Here is a 22,359-nt window from a genome sequence, read left to right as displayed (position 1 = left end):
CGGGTTTGGTAGTCAAGCCGACGGAAGCGCGAGCGGAACCTTCATGAAGTTTTTCATCGAAAATGTGAAGCAATCGGAAACCAGCGGCCGACTCGAGTCGATCCCACTGCAACCCGACCAGCTCCTGAGGGCGACACCAGTGAGGAGTACCGGCTTAAGACAACGCGAACCCTCGGGAGACGCACCAGGGAGAGGGAAAGGAAGGGGAGAAAAAGGCGCACACACACACACACACACACACACAGATACACACCAGAGTGGGCAGTGATAGTGTCTCAGCCATCAAAGGGGAAGGAGAGGGACACACGCAGAGGACTGGGCAGGAGTAGTGTTTGAGCCATCAGAGAGAGAGAGAGAGAGAAACGCACACTCACATTGGGCAGAGCGTCTTGTCCAATAGAAGATCCCCGGGTAAAGGACATACACATACACTAGGGTGTGGGGAGATAATATACTTCAACCATCAGAAGGAGACAAGCTGAGGGGGAGGGCAGGGAAAGATAGAATTTCACTTATCAGAAGGAAACAGGCACTAGGGTGGGGAGAGATATTGTCCATATTGGAGGGGTACGATGCAGTAAATAGCGAAAGTGGGAACCAATCTCTGTCAGAGTAGGGGACACATACAGGAAGAATTAGAGAGAAGGAAATATACACAAACGGATTGATCGGACAAAACTGACTGAGCCCAGAGACAGTCAGAGAAAGAAAAGTGCAGGGAAAAGCTCATCCAGAAGCATCAGAGGGAGGGAGAGGAAACAAGTGCTCAGGGATCGAGACAGAGGGTGAAGAAGCACAGTGGGAATTGTGAACTATTGTAATCGTCTGCATTGCAGCAGTTCGGCTGCAAAGGTGTTTGGAACTGTGATCTTGAACTTTGGACCCCGTGCTGTTGAACTGCTAATTGTTAGCCTTTCTGTTGTTGCTAATCATGGGCCTACCAGCACTGGAATTCAGCGATTGTTACCTGGACAGCCCGCAGTTCCGGGATAAAATCAAGTTTCACGAGGCAGAGCTGGAAAAAACAAATAAGTTCATTAAAGCTCTGATTAAAGATGGAAAAGCATTGATTCAGGCAATGAAAAGTAAGTTTTTAAGCACAGTCGCTTATTTGATGTCATGACGTGAGTTTTTGAAGATTAGATTTGTTGAAATAATGAAAAATCTCAAGTTTCTATAACAAAATCTTGTTATCAAGTGTTCATTTGCAGTGGCAAATTTTTGAAAACTGAATGAAAAGGAAGTGCCTCTTGATTAAAAGAAGTTCATTATAAGTACTGATTATGCAAAACTTTGTCTTCCTATTTCGTTGGGTTAATATACCAGATAGTTGCAGGCATATTTTATATCATTGGTGAGAGTTGACGAGCCTATAAAATAAGAGGGAGAAGAACACATTAATATATTACATCTAATTTAAAACTTGTTTTTTTTCAAGCATTTAATTATAGGAATTAGAAATGCTTATTTAGCTCTGTACAATATCTCCAAAATGTCAGAAAAAATTGTATATAAAGTATAAATAAATAGCTTATATAAGTTAAAATATTTCTACTTAAAAGCATTTTATTTGTATTTGATGTTCTGTATGTTCCTGTATGATCAACATTTTTTGATTTTTGACTTTAACATCGGTTTATTACAGAGAATCTATTATGCAAAAAAAAACTAAGTTGACAGCAAAACTGTGATGCAACACCCTGAGGTGCAACTTGTCACTTGGCAGAAGCAACAAATATTGAACATCACAAATGCAAGTTAGGGTATATGGCCATGTGAAAAGTAATCTTTTAATGTCAATCTGCGCAATTTAAATTAAAATAAATGTGAATTATCACAGCATATGTTCATTCATTGAATTTCAGTTGATTGCAATCTTGAATATAATTATATTGCAGTTTAAATATGAGGATTTTGTATTCATTGAATCACACCCATCCTTGTGACTGTTAATAGTACTGTTAAACATTACTTTAAGAAGCTACACTGGCTTTCTGTGATTCACAGAGATGGCAGTTTTGCTTTTTGTCTTCTCTTTCAACACAAACTAAGCTTGGGGGCATTGTATTTACTTACACTGCCATACTGTACTTTCGTTTTGAAGTTCAGGCTGTTGAATTGACTTTAAAAATGGACTTGTTTTGCTATTTAGCATTTGAAAGCAAAGAATTAAACTTTCTTAAACCTCATCACTTTACAGTCTCCAAAGCTTTTATTTCTCAAAGTTGCCTTTGCAATTAATCAAGGTTTTTGAAACATTTGTGAACCTTAGACTCAGAAAGATAGTTTTAAAATTAATTATGATGTTTTCCTTATTTTGTGTTGTTTATCTTGAATTATATGTTAATTTGACAGAATGGAGAATACATACTACAGGATAATATTTTTTAAAAATAAAAATTAACTTTGTATTTGTAGAAGACTGTTCCATGATGGCACTTCTGATAAGTTTGGGACTGTCGAAGTATTTTTATGATGCCACTCAAGTATCATTGAACTACACTGACCGTGTCTTGGATATGTCTTGAAAATAGAAACTGTCAGCCTGTGGCAAGTTCAGTAATAGCAAAATTACACTCAAGGCTCTCTTATTGACAAAAAGAGAAAGCTCTGAGAGCTTCGCAAGCAGGTTAGTTAGCCTGTATCTGGTTTTCTGTTTCTCTCGAAGGTCAGTGTTTGGTCAGTTCCATCTGCACTTTAATGCAGAGGACAGTGATTCCATCAAATCTTTGAAATCACTTGAAGGGATGAACTCTTTGGCTGAATGACAGCTTCTCTATGCAAACTAGATCAAAGATTTAATTCTCTAGAGAAAACTGCAGACAGGTTTTACTGGATTTGCAGCATGTTTAAGTAAGTGTCATTAATCCAATAACCCAATTTATAATTGGAGGCATGTCAAAATTGTTGAAGTTTTGGGTCAAGTCATGCATCGGTCCTGATGCAGGGTCTCATATTGAAACGTTGACAATACCTCTCATCCTCTTCGGTTGTCCATCGGAATCCAATGACGACATCCACTCCTTTAACGGTGAGATCTTTGATGACTATACGGTCCTATCCTGGACCCACAAGTTCTGTTGCAGGTGGGACATGTATATGTGGTAGTGGTGGTAGTGATGACAACCATGGCTGCATTTCTCCTGGCTTTCTTCTGCTGTCTTCTGGTTGTTCTTTCCATCTCCAGAATACAAACCCCATCTCTACACAGCTGTCGCCATGTGTTATGGTCAGCAGCATCCTCCAGGTCCTCAGGTCTGATCTTGCACTTCCTTAAAGTATTCTTCATCTGATCCTTATAGGGCATCTTCGGCCCTCCAGCTGAGCGCCGACCATAATGTAGCTGGCCGTATAACACTCTGCAGGGTAGCCAACGTGGGGGCATCCTTATCACGTGCCCTAGCCACTGTAACTGACGCTGGGTGATCATGGCCTCAATACTTCTGCATTTGGTCTTTACAAGTATTTCAGTGTGAGGCATCCGCTCACACCAGGTAATTCCCAGGATGTGCTGAAGGCAGCTTATGTGGAAGCGCTCCAAGGACTTGATGTGACAGCTGTAGGTTACCCAAGCTTCACAGCCATAAAGGAGGATGGTGACACAGACCGCGTGGTATACGGCGACCTTTGTGGAGGGACGAAGGCTCCTGTTCTGAAAGACTCTACGCCAAAGTCTCCCAAAGGCAGCTGATGCCTGTTCAATGCGGCTCTGGATGTCGTCAATGTCGCTACCCTCAGAGAGAATGCTTCCCAGATATTTGAAAGATGACACTACTGACAGCTTTTCATCACGAACAGTGAAGGCAGGTAGGGTGGGTGGAACACTGGTACTCCATCGGCAAACCAATTCTGTCTTGGTGGTATCTCACCGCCACAGCAACAACAGTCTGAAGATCCTCCGGAGTATGGGCCACAAGAGCACAGTCATCTGCATACTGCAGCTCCAGGACCCGTTCTCTACGGAGCTTAGTGGTTGTGTGGAGCCTCCTGATGTTAAAGAGGTTGCCATCTAATCTGACGTCCACTGCCACACCGCTGCTATCCTCAATCTCGTTGTGGAGAAGCTTGGTAACACACAAGAGGAAGATGTTAAAGAGCACTGGCGCCAGCATCCGCACTCTCACAGATATAGATGATCTACTGTGTTCCTCCAGCAGTTATGTTTTTGTTCCACATTTCAGCATCTGCATTCTTATGTTTCTATAAAATTTGGAGGTTTGCCATTGGTAGAGGAAAAGACAGGTATGAATATATATTTGGAGGAACAGTTAAGTTTATCACTGTATAAGCAAGATTTAAAAAATGCATAATAGTTCAAAGCAATTCACTTTCCAGACGTGCATTACCATGTTGGTGAACTAGATGTCAAAAGTAGTTTAGTTTTGTTGCTGAATTTTAATATAAAGAAGTTTACTTTTCATTTTGCAGATTTTATTGCATGTTACTAGCATGTACAGACATGAAAACAATTTTCTAATTCCATTGTAGGGTGTGTCTGCAGGTAATTAACATTATGTAGTTCTGAAAAATAATTTTGCAAAGCTGTAACTTTTAGCACTGCTGATGGTTTGAGTGCTTAGTTTGAATAAAATAAGTTTGCTTCTATGAGCATTTTAGTTGTTAGGGTAATATTGATTTCCTTATTTTTTTGCATAGAAGGAGGCCATTTCTGCCTATGGACTTTAGGCCATACAGATTAATCCTATTTCCCCAGAACCTCTCCTTGTAAACTCTCCTGTTTCTATTGACTCCCCCAGATTATGCCATTCACTCACAGTGTAAACCAGTAAAACATACAGTGTATATCAATCTGCATGTCTTTAGGATGTGGTTGGAAAACCTTGCAGTTGATGGAGTGTGCAAAATCTACACAGGTAGCATGCAAGGTCAGGATTGAGTCCTGATCACTGCATTTGAGAGGCATCGTCTCTACTGTTTCTGGTAGTTTTGTCTTTGCATCTAATTTTTATGACAAGTTAACTTGTGTATTAGAGTAAATATGGTTTTTATGATGAGCAACACCTACTTTTATTTACTCTAATTTTGGAGTTGATAGAGAATACTAGAAATTTAAGACTTGATTAAATATACTTTCTGATCGTGTGAATTCTGGAAATTTGTTTTTTTTAATTATTATTGTCATGAGGTACAATGAAAAACATGTCCATACAGATCAAATTATTTAAGCAATGCATTGAGGTAGTACAGAATAACAGAAGGCCAAATAAAGTGTTACAGCTCAGAGAAAATGCACTTAGTGTAGACATAGTTGATCACTAATTGTCCTTTCGAAGGTTATAGAGAGTGTCTTCTTGACCAGTTAGATCAATTTATCAAAGACACATGCCTTTTAACTTTCAGATAGGTAGATTTTTTAAATCATTTTTTTCAAATGATTCTTCAATAATGAACTGGGGGTAACCTAGACTTAAGCAGCATTGTTAAGTATTTTGAGGGGCTTCACAAGAGGTCTGAAAGACAAAGGGGAATCAAAGCAGATCCAGGGATTGCTACAAATAGCTTAGTCAAAGAGGTGGATTTTAAGAGGTATCAAAAGGCGGATTCATGGAATTATTTAAATTTATGTTGGAAGAGGAGATTATTGTAAAGGAATATTAAAAGACTGATCTCAGTTAACCAATTCTAAATAAGCATTTCACCAGCCTGCCGCAGTGTTCTTTTGTGAAGTTCTGATCTCATCTGACTGTGAAAACATGTTACTTAAAAAGATATAGGTAGGCAATCTGATCCAGCAAATGTTGAGAAGTCGGTCAGGCTTTAAACAGAAAGCTGCAATGCTGAGCTTTGAGCAGATTCAGACACTCGACATGTAGGAGGGCAGGTAGAAATTACTTTGCACAAATCACTAATGTTGGCAAGATTTGAATTTATTATCCTGTATTACTGGGTAGGACTGTGATAAAGCTGATTAAGATAATAGTTATAATTGTCATCCTAAATAATTTGCACACGAATTTCTCCATAGTCTGTTTGCAAATTAGTTAAATAAGCACTCGGGACTAATAGAAATATCCATTTCAGAACACAAGATGTACCTCTGCCTACACACAGTCAGCAACTGGATAATACAGGCATATCCATTTTACATGAAGATTCCAATAATTGTGGATCTTTTTCTAAATAGATCTTTGACTTCCTGACCAACAGACTGTAATCAATAAGGACAGGCAGCAACACCTCAGCCATGATTGTTCTCAACCCTGGCGCTCCACAAGGCTGCATCCTCTGCTCCCTACTCTATTCCCTGTACGCTCACAACCATGTAGATAGATTCTGCAGCAACTCCATCTGCAAGTTTCCATATAATACTATTGTCTAATACTATTCTCTGACTCAATAATGAGTCAGAGAACAGGAAGAAGATAGTGACATGGTGCCATGGCAAGACCTTTTCCTCCAATGTCAGCAAAACAAAAGAGCAGGTCATTCACTTAAGGAAGGGGATGGTGTACATCCTCCAGTCTAAATCAGTAGTGCTAAGGTCAAGTTCCTAGGTGTGAACACCACAGGGTGCCTATCCTGTTCTAACCATGCTGTTGCCATGGCAAAGGAAGATTACCAATGCCTCAATATCGTTAGGAGGCTAAAGAAATCTGCATGTCCCCTTTGACCCTCACCAGTTTTGAATTGATGCACTCTAGGAAGCATCCTATCCAGATCCATCATGGCTTGGTACAACAACTGCTCTGCTCTGCATGTGCCCACAAGAAAACGCAGGGAGTTGTGTGTACAGCTCAGCAAATCACAGAAACCAGCCACCCCTCCATGGACTCTGTCTATACTTCCCACTGCTTCAGTAAAGCAGCCAGCATAATCAAAGATCCCGCCCACTCGGACTTTCTCTCTCTTCCCCCCCCCCCCCCCCACCCATCAACCAGAAAAGACAAAAGCCGACAGGCACGTACCACCAGGTTCTAGGAGTCTCTATTCTCCTGCTATAGGACTATTAAATGTTTCCCTCGTACTATAAGATGGACTCGACCTCATTGTGACCTTGCACAACTGTCGTTATGTGAATAAATTGAAGGAGCTTGAGTTCTCTTTGGAATAAAGGTAGTTGTGAGGAGTATAGGCACTGTAGCTTGAAACTGTTCCCATTGCTGGAGGACTCCAGAATCTTGGCTATGCAATTAAAGTATTATTAATATAATCAAATGTGAAGTGAGAAAAAGATACTTTTTTTATACACTGAGTGGTTATATACTGCTGAGGGCAAAAGAGAGAGGAGGGTGGGGCCAAAACAGGGAAAGGTGAAAAAAGAATAAAGCCAGATTGAGAGAACGAGCAGCAAAGGGCAAACCAATAACAGCGATACATCCGTTCACTAATTTAATGAGGCAAAGCATTCCAAGATTATCATTAAAAAAAAGAGCATAAGAAAATATTAAAACATATGAGCAAGGAGGAAAGTTTAAGGGGAAACTTAAAGGAGGGGTTAGACATAAAAAGGTGGGAGAAAAGAATTCCAGAGGTATGGGTTTCCCAACTCAAGCCTCAAGCACAAATGGTAGAGCAAATGCCTTCAAGACTGACCAAAAGATATTAGTGGTGAATAAAAGGGCAGGAAGGATGGTAGGGCGGGGTTGGGGGATGGTGGCAGCAGTGAGGGATAGAGCCTGGAGGTTGATACCAGAGAGGGATCTGAAAAAGGTGAAAGTTTAAGATTAAATAATGGTACAACACACAGCCATATTAAAAAGGTTCATTCAAGTTTAACAGAATGATTTGCAAATATCTCAGAGTGGAAATTTAACTATATGAAGATCTGGAAGTATAGGAATATATTTATACAAAGGTATACAGTGGCATGCAAAAGTTTGGGCACACCTGGTCAAAATTTTGCAAGGAAGAATGGGCGAAAATCCCTCAAACAAGAATTGAAAGACTCTTAGCTGGCTACTGAAAGCATTTACAAGCTGTGATACTTGCTAAAGGGGGTGTTACTAAGTACTGACCATGCAGGGTGCCCAAACTTTTGCTTCGGGCCCTTTTCCTTTTTTGTTACTTTGAAACTGTAAAAGATGGAAATAAAAAAAAGTAATCTTGCTTAAAATATTAAAGAAATGTGTCATCTTTAACTTATTGCCTTTTGGAAATCAGGTCATCTTTTATTCGCTTAGCTATTCACAGTAGTAGAAACATAGGAATTAGGAGTTCCACTGCTCTGCCATTTAAGATCATGGCTGATTTTCATTAGTTCAACTCTACGTATATTCCCAGGTATCTGGTGTAAACTTTCATTCACTCGCTAAGAAAACATCTATCTGCCTTTGCTTTATAATATTCAAAATCCCTGCTTTCATTGCCCTTCAGAAAAGGGATTTCCAAAGCCCATGATATTCCAGCATGTTTCATTGTCTCATCATTGTCTTATATTACTGACCTTTTCTTTTAAAGCAGAGACTTCCAGTTGTATATCAACCACAGCCTTCTTCTGAGGATCCTTTTGAATTCGTTTGTACAAGTATCTCCAAATGGTGCCAAAGCAGAAACCTCTGCCCTGAATTTTGTTATTCATATTGCAATGTATGGATCTATTTCTTTTAGAGGAATGTTCCCCCCCCCCGGCGCTATGTATTGATCTGTTGTCTGCGCGTGCACATTGCTCTCCCGCTGCAATGTGAATACACCAGTTAAAGCCATCGCCCGCGTGCGTGCTTTTATTTAATCGAAATATAGTTGTGTACAGACACAACAAATTGGTGCTGAGTACAAACCTGAATGTCAGAAAGTATCACAACCTGCACCGACAGTTACAGGATGAAACAGAGTTAAACAGCATGAGAAAGCCATCATGGATGCTAGCAAAGGAACTCCTGAGTAACAGTGAAAGATGTGCTGAATTTAAATTGAATATAACATGGTGATGGCTTCATTCGGGAAAGTTGACGAATTCAATAGCAATAATAAAGGCTGGGAGTCATGTATTGAGAGAATTGAACTGTATTATGAAAGTAACATGGAGGAGCAAAAGAAAGCCCCGACAGTTCTTCCTTAATGGGTCCAAGAATGTACAGTCTCTTACACAACTTAGTAACCTGAAAAGCCAGCAAGCAAGATACTCGACAGAGTTGTTAAAATTTTTAAAAATCGCTTGAACCCTAAACCACTGGTAATAGCTGAGAGATTTAGATTTTACAAAAGGAACCAATCAAAGACAAAAGCCTTTCTGAATACATTGCAGAACTGCGCAAAGTTTCCCAGTACTGTGATCTTAGAGATGGACTTTCTGATGCATTAAAGGACAGGCTTGTATGTTTCATGCATAGTGAAAGCACTCAAAAGAGTCTACTGTCCAAAGAGACCTAACCTTAGAACGGGCATTGACCATTGCAATATCATTAGAGACTGCAGCAAAGGATGCAGCAGAATTACAGAAAAGCACGTTAGAATGTGAAAGGCACAAAATGTCCCTGAATGGTGCAAAAAGCCAAAGATATTATTAATGTGGCAAATGGAGCTGGATATTGGGTCAGCTTTGCACATAATTCCAGAGGCAGACTACAACAGACTGTTTTCTAAGATACCATTAGAGAAGATGCTAAAGACTTGCACAGGTGAAAAAGTGTCTCTCAAAGACAAACTGAAAATGAATGTGACATATGGAGGTTAAACACAACAGTTAGAGCTTTATGTATTGAAAAGTGGAGGGCTAGCACTTTTTAGACATGAATGGTTGTGAAAAATCCTATTAGACTGTCACTCAATCAAAGCTCTCAGTGTGACATTAGCAGACAATGGCAGGCCTAATAGTAGCACAAATCAGAGACTGGCACTCATTAATGCTAATGAGAAGTTGTTTGACAAGGGGATTGGTAAACTCAAAGGCATGCAGATCAGAATTGAACTGGTTGAAACAGCAAAATCAAGATTCCATAAAGTGCACCTAGTGCCTTACACACCATGTTCTAAAGTGGATACTGAACTGCAGAGTCTGGAAGTGCCTGAAATTCTCTGTGAGGTTGAGTGGAGCGATTGGGCCATGCTAATTTTCCTAGTGATCAAGAAAGAGAAGGCTGGAGATGTTTGCGTGGAACAGTGAATACCAGCCTGGCCAGCTATGCTGACATTCCAAATATTAATTAAAAATACATGATTTCTTTTGAAAAAGTAACTTGGTTTTCAATATTTTCTTTGCTAAAATAACCCAGGAAGTCAAAAACTATGTGTAGTCCTTCAAGAGAAACATTAGAGATACAGAGGAGCAGAACTACATCAGGGAACACACATATGATTTGGTACCTGTCTTAATATTCCAAAATCTTAACTTTGTATCATACTTTTTATATTATTAATACTAACAAATAATTTGGGAAGGCTATGATTGTTTAGACCAAAGTGCAGAGGTTTAACTGGAAAGTGGCAAACTGAGCTGCTGGCTCACAACTCATGCAAGTTCCCTGCATTAGAATTTTTAATGAGAAAGAAGTGGTAAAGGAAGGAATGGTTTTGGTGACTGAAATGCCTTTTCGTTTTGAAATTTGTATGCATATTTTTAAAATCACAGAACAAATTTATAAGCATTTGTATATGTACTTGTATTTCTGACCTAGCTCTTTTACAACTTGTAGTTGAAGAAATGAGACACGGTGTATTAGAATAGAAAGTCCTGGCCTATCTTTAGTTTCTGTTGTGATTTATACTTGTATGTATTTAAACTAAAAGAAGACTATGATAACCGTAACACACTGCTGAACAACTTGAGTTGTTAACATTTGTTGTAATCAAAATTGGATGATCTATTCATTCTGTAGTCCAGTGAAAACAACAGAAGCTTTCCAATTTTTTGAAACATCAAATGTATGCAGTCTTTTTCCCAACATTAAATAAGCATTTATTAGAAATTTCTAACAAGCTTGAAAAAAAAATCAATAGATCATATCCATCAATAATTGACGTTCATGTAGTTTTAAGTACATACAATTTTGATGTAACTAGATCTACAAGTTCATCTCCATATGAGCTAAACAGCTTTACTGATGATAGTACAGTGTCATCTTTCAGAATAAAAATACCTGTTTAAAATTAGAACTTAAGTAATAGGAGTGAAAGGGACATCTGATTCAGGTACAGAAATAACCTGCAAGCGCAGAGCTATCAAAACTGTCTCACATGTGGAGAGTTCTATACTCCTTTGACGATAATGGCTAAGGAGGAATTCTGGCAAATTTATTAGTATTACACTGATGTATACTTTAAAGTTCGTAACATTACATGTTTGCAGAATAAAAGATGTTTTAGTGTTTTAATGGTTTTGATATATTAGAATCGTATGGTATTGTTTTGGTTTATTTGATAATCCAAATTATTTTCAGTTTATTTTTGTAGCTATTTCAAGTTGAGATTCAAAATCTGTAAGCTGTAATCATAGTGTTGATCAAAATAATTCATTTTTCTGCTTTAGATAAGTTAATTTTCACTTGTGGTCTAGAGTTCTGTTAATCACTTCATAAAGGACCCCTTAAACGTTCTGGTATAATTATTACATTACACTGAATTTTGAAGACAAGCCAGAATTGTAGCACGGTGTTTTGGAAATCCTTGTTATTTTATTTTACAGTTCATCTTGAAAGGAAAACTGACTGTGTCACATGTACCTGATTGTATAAAAATTAAGTTAGAATTGATTTGAAAGTCTTTTCAAATTGGTTTCACCCTTCGTGAATTACAGACATTAACTGGATCCAAGTCCATTTTTTTTAGCAGGTTTTCTTTGTTGTACTCTGCTTTGTCCTTGTGGAGATGAGCATGAGTGTTTGATTAATGAATTGCTTTCTAACCACATTCTTCTTGGTATTTGTACCATCATATGCAATAGTAATAGCTCCCTGTTCATCGCAAACTTTATAATACTTATAAATGTTAGTTTTATTTAAATAGGTTTTTGGTCAAATCGTGCATATTGAACGTGATCCAGTAATGATATCTTTTCTTAACCTTGAAGCAATGTCAGGCTGCCTGTTTTGCTAGGTGTTCAAATTGTAGTTAAAGCAAACTAAGCCAGGAATTCAATTTTATGAATCTTGTTAAGTTACATTCTTGCAATTTTGAAGGTCTCAGAATGATTGACTTGTACTTTTTTCAGACACTGTTCATTTGTATTGAGAACTGTGTTTATTCAGGTACTTTCTGAAATTAATATGTCCATACTAATTTACAAATTAGAAAATGTGAAAAATTAGTTAATTTTGCTGCTCAAGCATTTGTTGTTCAAATTTTTATAAATGAAATAATTCTCCTCCAAATCATCATCATTAAAAGGCCATAAAAACAAAAAAAAAAGAACTGTAGCACCTGGAAGATTATCAGCAGGTCAAACGGTATCTTTAGAGAGCAATATAGCATGAAGTACAATAAATGTAAGATTGCAGGTTGTTTTTCCCCCCCCCCTCCCCCCCGATACATCATGTAAATTTGAGGTTGGTAATAATGGGTGGGTTTCCTTATCTTGGTATTGTTAATAAAATCATTGGCATGAAATTAAGGAGTGTTTCTCTGCATTAATACTTGTACCAACTCCCCTTATTAATGAATGGTGTATATACGTTAGTGAAAACTCTTGTCTAATTGAATATGCAAATAGTTCATTTTTACTTCCACTGTTCTTCAAAGTGCCAAAACTTTTCTGAGTTTATTTTTGAATTCCTTTGCACTGCGCAAATCCATAAGTTAGGTAATTTACAGCTTATTTCTGAAATAAAATGAAGTCTATTTTTAAAAGTGAGCTGTGGATGTATTACATAGAAACAGCATTTTAAAAAGAAGTAATTTTGAGTAGAATATGTGGTGTTCTAGAAGATTGTACTCCCAGCACAATTCAGTCTTTCAGTACTGTTTTATAGGTATGTAAAAAGGTTCAAACTAATAAACAAGTAGACATTTACTACATTGCTAATCTTTGCCCTGTAGTTCTAAACTTGAATATAGCTTTGTTATTTCTAAGGAATAGATAGTTTGTTTTGACCTTGCTTTAGTGACTTGTGAAATAAATTGTTGCAAATGCATTTCTGTTCTGAGCATTACTTTTCTTAAGTTCAGTGGCATTATGGGCTGTTAACTACTGTTCAACCCCAATTAAAATGACTTGCCTGTGACTTAGGTGAGATCTAGAAACTCTACGCAGGCAAGTGGTTACAGTTGATACCTTTATATCAGTACATCTGATGCTATATCATGTGCTTTGTCACCAGCATTTGGAAAAACTTTTGAGGATTTTTAATTCTCAAATGCTAGCTTCATTAAAAGCCCTAAACAAGGGTAATTGATTCTGAGAGAAATGCAAGAGGCACTATAAATCATTTGTAACAGAAAAACAGCTCGGATGTCTGTGTTGTGCTATTGCTCTGGTACAGATTAAGGATAGATTTAATATGTTTGAGTACTGTATTAAACTAATTGGGGGAAAATAGGCAACTGCAATTTATATTTGATGAAAATAGGAGCTGGGAACCTGTGTTAAATGGAATTAAATGCTATGTGTAAACATTTATTAGAAGTGAATTGTGTGACTACTTCATTAGTTTTCCAAGTAATTAGTTAGCAAAGATTTAATGTCTCAAAACAACAGGTAATGCAGGATCTCTGCCTAGCATACTAATGTGTTAGTTGTAATTGAAATGCATTTAATTTCATTATCCTTCACAGTACACACCTTCATGGTAATATTGCTAATTACCGGTGTACTTTTGGTGCATTATGTCTTGCATTTATAAAATGGGTTCTAGTTGAGACATTGCCTACTGTTTCTGAGACTTACATGGATGATTGATGCAGCTAACCTTTAGTTTAACAGTTTAAGTTCATTTGTCTTTTGTCTAGCTAGTATATGTACACATTAGTCAATGTTGACCATTCAGTTGTTCCTTGATTTATTAATAATATATTTGAGTTGGGTGTTATGTTGTTAACCAGACTCTTTAAGCTCCTCACCAACCTACCTTCCCTCTCACTTGGCTTCACCAATCACCTAAAACGTATTCCTGTCTCTGCTACACCTTCTTATTCTGGCTTTTCCCTCTTCCTTCCCAGTTGTGATGAAGGACCTCAGCCCAAAACATCAACTATTTATTACTCTCCATAGATGCTGACTGACCTGATGAGTTCCTTCAGCATAACAAGAGGTGATAGGCAGGTGAGAATAGTTAAGAAGCTAGAGTGGGACTTAGAAGAAGAGGAGAGGGGGAGGGAAATTTTTTTACCAGAAGGAGAAATTGATATTCATGCTATCAGGTTGGAGGCTATCCAGACGGAATACAAGGTGTTGCTATTCCACCCTGAGGGTGGCCTCATAGTAGCACAAGATGAAGTCATGGACCAAGCATGTTGGAACGGGAAAGGGAATTGGAATTAAAACATTGGGCTGTTGGGAAGTTAGACATTTGGTTCATGAAGTGGAGGTGTTTGACGAGGCAGTTCCAAATTTACAATGGGTCTCACCAATATAAATGAGGAGCAATACAATAGATGACCCCAGCAGATTTGTTGAAATGTTGCCTCACCTGGAAGGACCGTTTGGGGCTCTGAATGGAGGTGAGGGAGGAGGTAAAAAAAAATACTGCTTGCATATGGATTTCTATAGGAAATGGAGTACAACACATTTTGTGCATTGACAAATTAATGTAATGATTAGCCTAGATGTACACATGAATGTGCTGAGTATGGAGGAATATAATTTGACGTTATGGGTCAAAGGGCCTGTTCCTGTGATGTACTGTTCTAAGTTCTAATTTAAAAAGTGAAAAGAGCTAACTGGGATGAAGTTGAGGATCAGTTTATGTTGACTCAGCTGGATATTGCATATGTAGCAGCAAGCTAGTGTGTGATAATGCCCCCATTAAAGAACCCTGCCGATTTTGCCTTATCTGCATGTCTTGCTTCTCTGAGCAAAGATTTTGGTTTTGTGTGATTCTATGGAATATTCGCACTGATGCCATATCAAAAGTGGATTGACACAGTTTTCATCTAGAGTCTTATTTTAGACCAATCTTTACTATGAATATTTCAACCTACATTGAGTTAGTGCCATTTGAAGATTTGGTAAAATGTGACCTGCAATCTAACTTATTTCATGTTAAAAGCCATCAGTTCTGAATAAATACCCTGTAAATGAGATTGGTTATATTTTGTCAGCAATTGATGTAGTTCTTTTCAGCAAAAGTGTTTCTAAAAATTCAATTTAACTTTTGTTAAGTTCAACTTCAAGTTTATTGTCATTCAACCATATACATGTACGCTGCCTTACAAAACAATGTTCCTCCAGACCAATGTGCACAACACTAGAATATTGTTAATAGCTTTACTTGCCATTCACTGTCACTTCACCTGTGATGTTAATTTGTGATTTTGCAAAAACAACATCCATAGCTGTTGCATGCCAATGAAGATGGTTAGAAACTATATTTGCCAGAGAAATTCTTTTGGGAAATTAGGGTAATAGGTTTTATGAAATTGTTACAAAATTGAATCATTCTAACTTGAAATTTGGAAAAATGCATGTTTTATTTTTGTTTCTAAGATTTTTAATATAACTTCTCGTACTGGTCCTAACATATCGATGCAGCTATAAAGAAGGCAAGACAGTGGCTATGTTTCATTAGGAGTTTGAGGAGATTTGGTTTGTCATCTAAGAGACTTGAAAGCTTCTACAGATGTACTATGAAGAGCATTCTGACAGGCTGCATCACTGTCTAGTAAGCGGGGGTTACTGCACAGGATTGACAGAAGCTACAGAAAGCTGTAACATTAGTTGGCTCCATCTTGGGTACTAGCCTCCGTAGTATCCAAGACATCTTCAAGGAGTAGTGCCTCAGAAAGGCGGTGTTCATTATTAAGGATCCCCATCACCCAGGATCTGCCCTCTTCTTATTGTTACCATCAGGAAGGAGGTATAGAAGCCTGAAGGCACACACTCAGCAATTTAGGAACAGCTTCTTTCCTCTGCCATCCAGTTCCTAAATGGACATTGAACACATGAACACTATCTCACTTGTTTTTAAAATACTTTTTTTGCACTATTAGATTTAAGCATTTAATATATATATATTTTTACTGTAATTCATTTACTTTTTCTCTGTATTATCATGTATTGCATTGTACTGCTGCTGCTAAGTTAATGAATTTCATGACATACGCTGGTGATATTAAACCCCATTCTGATACTGGATATATTACATGAGTGTCAAAATTGTACACCAACTCTTCAGTAGTTGTATAGTAATTCTTCAACCCACTGGTTCAATATCAACAATCATGTTTGTCGATATTAATGTTACTTATCTGCATTAATTTCATAGCATGCTATGCCTTGCTCATTGGCATGCTTGGTACAGAAGCCTCTTAAATTTTGTTACTGTTCCTGCCTCTACCACCTTCTCTAGCAACCTGTCCGAATACCAACTGCCCTTTCCTCCTCAAATCCCTTTACCTCTGCTCTCTCTCACCTTAAATCTATTCCCTTTAGTTTTTTCCACCCTACCGTGGGAAACTGACACTGGTTTTCTACCCTAGCTATCCATCTTATAATTTTATGTAACTCTATCATGTCACCTCTCAGCCTTCTTTGCACTAAGGCAGGGGCTCATGGACCCCTTGCTTAATGGTAATGGTCCATGGCATAAAAAGGGTTGGGAACACCCTGCTCTAGGGAAATTACATCTAACCTATCTAATCTCGCTTTATAATTTCAATCCTTCCAATCCAGGCAACATTTATTTTTCACCTTTACATGTGGAGAAATGGATCAGGCATGATGAAATGGCAGAGTAGACTTGATGGACTAAAAGGCCTAATTTCTTATATTTTATGGTGTTATAATGTTAAATCAAGTCCTTCCAGTAGTATGTGATGTTTTGTTCAACAGTAACATGATGTCCCAACTCTGGCTTTAGATGTCTTGATCAGTGAGGGCAAGAATGCCATTTGCCTTCTTAACCACCCTTAGATTTGGCCCCTTATCTAAGAAAAGATGAACTGGGATTAGAGAAGGTCCAGATGAGATTCACAAGAATGATCCTAGGAATGAAAGGGTTAACATATGAGGAGTTTTTGATGGCTCTGGGACAGTACTAGCTGGCAGACTTGATGGGCTGAGTGGACTAATGCTGCGCCTATGTCATGTCTAATGAACTTGAGGATAAGCTAAGGCAGTGTTATCACTTGTTGGGCATACTTCATTCTAGCATTTTGTGTATTTCATATAGAATACCTCTCCTGACATGGAAAGACCATAACTATTTTCTTATCCTTCAGTACCAGTGCACTTATGAAGTATTTGTGGAATGTTTGATATTGGTTAGTATTGATTTGCATTGATTAATGTGACTGAGCTTGTACCAAAATCTATTGGGCATGAAAAGCTACCTGATGGTGTAATGTTTTAAATTGCTTTGTAAACACATTTAATCATGCGATGTCTTAGGCTTCTGTGGGTATAGGCACTCAGTCTGCTGGATGTACTACACTGATGTGAGTAAGCATGAAACTTGCTATTGATGACATTGTTGTAAATTTATATTCCTTGTAGTTGGACATCAGCTATTACGTTATTCCAGCATTAGGTAAGTGGCCTTGCCTACCTACTGCTGAAGCAGTGATTTGTTTTTATCTGCAATACATTTTTTTCACTATTGGTGAACCTTTAGACAGACATACTTTATTGATCCCGAGGGAAATTGGGCTTCATTACAGTCGCACCAACCAAGAATAGTGTAGAGATATAGCAATATAAAGCCATAAATAATTAAAAAAAATAATAAGTAAATTATGACAAGTGGAAATAAGTCCAGGACCAGCCTATTGGCTCAGGGTGTCTGACCCTCCGAGGGAGGAGTTGTAAAGTTTGATGGCCACAGACAGGAATTACTTCCTATGATGCTCAGTGTTGCATCTCGGTGGAATGAGTCTCTGGCTGAATGTACTCATGTGCCTAACCAGTACATTATGGAGTGGATGGGAGACATTGTCTGAGATGGCTTACAACTCGGACAGCATCCTCTTTTCCGACACCACCGTCAGAGAGTCCAGTTCCACCCCTACAACATCACTGGCCTTACGAATGAGTTTGTTGATTCTGTTGGTGTCTGCTACCCTCAGCCTGCTGCCCCAGCACACAACAGCAAACATGGTAGCACTGGCCACCATTCAGATGTATGGAACAAATAGAAACTTAAATTTTACTTTGACCTTTTTAAAAAGAGGATCTGAATTATAGAAGAGAGAATGTGATGCTACAGCTGAGTTTTGTGTGCAGTTTTGTTCTCTGTATCTGAATGTTTTTTTTTGCCATGGAGGGAGTAAAACAGAAGTTAACTAAACTGATTCCTGGGATGAAAGGATTAACATGTGCCAAGATATTGAGTTCATTAGGCCTATATTCATTTGCAGTTAAAAGATTGCAAGAGAATCTCATAGAAATCTGCAGAATTTTAGCAGGACCAGATAGACCAGATGTAATGACCATTCTCCCAATGATTGGGAAGACCAGAGTTTAAGGTCATAGTGTCAGGAACATGCTGAAATCAGGAGAAATATTTTCATCCAGATGGAATTATGAAGCCTGCTCATAAAACAGTGGAGGCCAAGTCACCAAACGAATTCAGCAGAGAAGTAGAGAAAAATGAATATGAAGAAAAAGCAGGAACAGTGTACGGAAGTGGATGATTGGCCATGATTGTGTTGAATTGTCCCAAATAGCATACTCCTATTTTCTGTATCACCATATTAATACTACATACTTTCCCAGAACAACAGCTATGTTTTATTTACTAGGAAAATGCTAATCAAAGTAGCATGTCTTGAGATTGTGGTTCCCAGTACTAGTGCTTTAGATTATTACTTCATAGTAGCCCAGTCTAAAATTGGTATGCCTCCAGTGCAGTGTCATTGCAATGTTCTTTTTATACACAGACTTTTTTCTACTTCACTGTGTTCTAATAAAGACAAAACAAAATTAATTTGTAACATAATAACTAAAATGAAAGGTTATTTGCTAAACAAATTTACTGCTTCACTAATTTGAAATTCTTAATTCACTGAAAAGTTTTGAAAGTATGTTGTTCTCATCAGGGTAAATCGTATGCAAATCCTTTGGGATGTGTTTTGAGTTCAAAAATTGTATGGGGGAGAGGAGGATGTTTGTATCTCCCTCGGGCATAATTTAGATATATTTATGAAAGATTGTTGGCAAGGAGGCTGCATGGCATTTTAAATATCTCCCGTTCAGAGCAATCTAGTTTAACCTTGACAAGTGAAGGGCACATTTCCTTCAAATATCATTAATAATAATGATTTTGTTCCTGATGTTGTACTAGTAAATACCTTATTCAATTCTTTTTTATGTTTGAATGTCGGAACAATTGTAAGGAGTGATTGCTGGGTCTGCAGATTTGCACTACTGACAATAAAAGCATATTTGCAAGGGCAGTTGATCTGTGTGGCCATTACTTCAAACTCTTGTCTATTGCAGTTTTCTTGTCCATTAAGTTGAACCTTGCTTAAGTATTTATTTTACATAGCATAATGTTGGACCCAACTTTGATGTTGTTTCTATTTTCCAACTCTTTCTAGGTCACCATATTAATATTACATAATTTGCCAGAACAACAGCTATGTTTTATTAATTGGACTAGGAAAATATGGATCAAGATAGCCAGTCATGGATACTTTCTACTATTTGTGCCTCAATTTGATTACATGCATGGAAAACAAATAAAACTGTAAAATTTTCAATGTGAAATAAAAATCAGAAAGGCTGGAAGAACTCAGCCGGTCAAGCAGCATCTGTCAAAATGTTTCTGCCCAGTGACTCTTTGTTGGAACCCTTCTGAGGAACAATCACTGACCTGAAACATTGGAGACATTGGCGTCTGCAGTAACTGGAATCTGCAACAAAAAACAGAGCTGCTGGAGGAGCTTAGTGGGTCAGGCAACGTCTGTAAAGGGAAAATGGATCATCAGTGTTTTGGGTTGAGTCCTGCATTGGGACCTGAAACATTGACTGATTTATCTTTTCATAACTTCTACTATGAGTTCTTCCAATAGTTTTGGCATTGACTACAATTATATTGCTTATTAGATTCTGTTCTTGCATTTTATTGTTCTCTTGTATATTTGTATGTTTTTATACACTGTATTTCTGCTCTAGACAAATTTGCCTCTATCTTAATGTGTGCAGTTTGCTTCTCTGTGATAAATACTAATGATTACTTACTTGATCTTTAACTGTATCCAACTGGATCCTTTCATTCTATTGCCAAGAAATTTACGCCTTTATTAAAACTATTATTGCTATTACTTGTTTCCTTCACCCAATTGTATTATGTTTTCATACCTTTCCAGATCATTGAGGCTGCAGTTTCAAAATTCAAAGTACATTTATTATCAATGTATGCTGTATACAACCCTTAAATTCATCTTCTCCACAGTCACGAAACAAAGAACCATGAAACCAACCTGTTCATTGAAAAATATCAAACTTCAAACTCCCCTCCCCCACTCACAACAAAAATCACACAAGCAGCAACAAAAAGAATGAGCAAAAACAGAGTATAAAACATGACATGAAAAGGCATGTTTCAGTTCAGTTTGAACATAGCTAAATTATAGTTACAAATTATCCATTAAGAGAAGGTAATTCTTTGTGGTCCCCTTGCAAAACCAATTTAAAAGCTTCCATGATGCATAATAATGTATTAAATTTTCAAAATCATGAATGTGTATTTGCTGAGAAGGGAGGGGAATAGGAGAGGAGGAAGCAAAGTGCTTGCTTGTGCCTGTGTGTTCGTTGTTTACTCTTTTTTTGTTTTTGGTTTATGTCTTTGTATATCACTTTAGAATATTTCCCTTCATTTCTAAATCAACAATTAGGATTTGGAATGGTCTACTGTGTTGATGCACTGTGAGAATCAGAATGTTGTAATGACTTAAAAATTGTAGTGAAGTAATTCTTGTTGGTATTTATAAATAGGATTTCGAAAAGTGTTTTTTTTCAAAAAGTACCAACGAATTGTTACACTGAACTTGAGTTAACCTTTTTTTGAGAGTGCAATGGAATTAATTCCATACTCTGGCTCTTGTAACCCCATTTTTTTCTACTTGGAGTCATAGAAAACTACAGCCAGAAACAGGCCCTTTGGCCCATCTAGTCTGTGCCAAACCATTTAAACTGCCTAGTCCCATCGACCTGGATCATAGCTTTCCATATCCCTCCCATTTGTTTTCCTATTCAAACTTCTCTTAAAAGTTGCAGTCAAAATTACATCCACCACTTGCACTGGCAGCTCATTTCATAGTCTCACCACCTCAGAGTGAAGAAATTTCCCCTCATGTTTCTCTTAAACCCATGACCTCTAGTTGTAGTCTCACACAACCTCAGTGGAAAAAGCCTGCTTCCATTTACCCTATCAATACTCCTTATCATTTTGTATACCTCTATCAAATCTCCCCTCAATCTAGGAAATTCTATTCTACGGAATGAAGTTCTAATTTATTTAATCTTTCCTTATAACTTGGGTCTTCCAGGCCTGGCAACATCCTTGTAAACTTACTCTGTACACTTTCAGTCTTATTTACTTCTTTCATGTAGGTAGATGACCAAAACTGCACACAATACCCCAGATTAGGCCTCACCAATGTCTTATACAACTTCAACATAACAGCCAACTCCTGTACTCAATACTTTGATCAATGAAGGCTTGTGTGCTAACAGTTTTCTTCAAGACCCTATCTGTGATAACACTTGCAATGAATTATGGACCTGCATTCCCAGATCCCATTGTTCTACCACACTCCTCACTGCCCTACTGTAAAAGACCTACCCTGGTTGGTTCTTCCAAAGTGCAGCACCTAACACTTGTCTGCATTTAATTCTATCTGCCATTTTTTCAGCAGGTCCAAATACTGCTGCAAGCTTTACTAGTCTTCCTCGCTGTCCACTACACCCCCAATCTTTGTGTCATCCACAAATTTGATGATCCAGTTAACTACATTATCGTCCAGATTGTTGTTATAGATGACAATCAATAACAGACCCTGCACCAATCCGTGTGTCACTCTACTAGTCACAAGCTTCTGGTCAGAGAGGAAACCTTCTTCTTTTACTCTGACTTAACCCTTAAACCCACTGTCTAATCCAGTTTACTTCCTCATCTTGAATGCCGAGTGACTGAACCTTTTTGACCAACCTCCTATGCAGGACCTTGTAAAATGCCTTGCTGAAGTCCATGTAGACAACATGCACAGGTTTGCCTTCATCAACTGCCCTTGTAACTTCCTCAAAAAACTGTACAAGATTGGTTAGACACTACCTCCTATGCTCAAAACCCTACTGACTATCCCTAATCA

At 37.9% G+C, this 22,359-nt stretch overlaps 1 protein-coding gene across 5 annotated transcripts in view; it reads left to right on the top strand.

Moving 5' to 3' along the window:
- LOC140739299 (rho GTPase-activating protein 26-like) overlaps nt 1–22,359 on the top strand; it is a 180,159-nt gene continuing 157,800 nt past the window's right edge. For all 5 annotated transcript variants that reach the window (XR_012101597.1, XM_073067461.1, XM_073067462.1 and 2 more), the window contains exon 1: nt 1–1,085. Coding sequence is in view for 4 of the 5 variants with exons in the window: in XM_073067461.1 (XP_072923562.1) it covers nt 932–1,085 (154 nt within the window). In the remaining variant the exon portion in view is untranslated. The remainder of the gene's footprint in view (nt 1,086–22,359) is intronic.

The sequence above is a fragment of the Hemitrygon akajei genome, chromosome 15, assembly GCF_048418815.1.
Source record: "Hemitrygon akajei chromosome 15, sHemAka1.3, whole genome shotgun sequence".
NCBI classification, from domain to species: domain Eukaryota; kingdom Metazoa; phylum Chordata; class Chondrichthyes; order Myliobatiformes; family Dasyatidae; genus Hemitrygon; species Hemitrygon akajei.
Note: the sequence above shows the minus strand (reverse complement) of the source record. Positions and strands in the feature narration are given on the sequence as shown.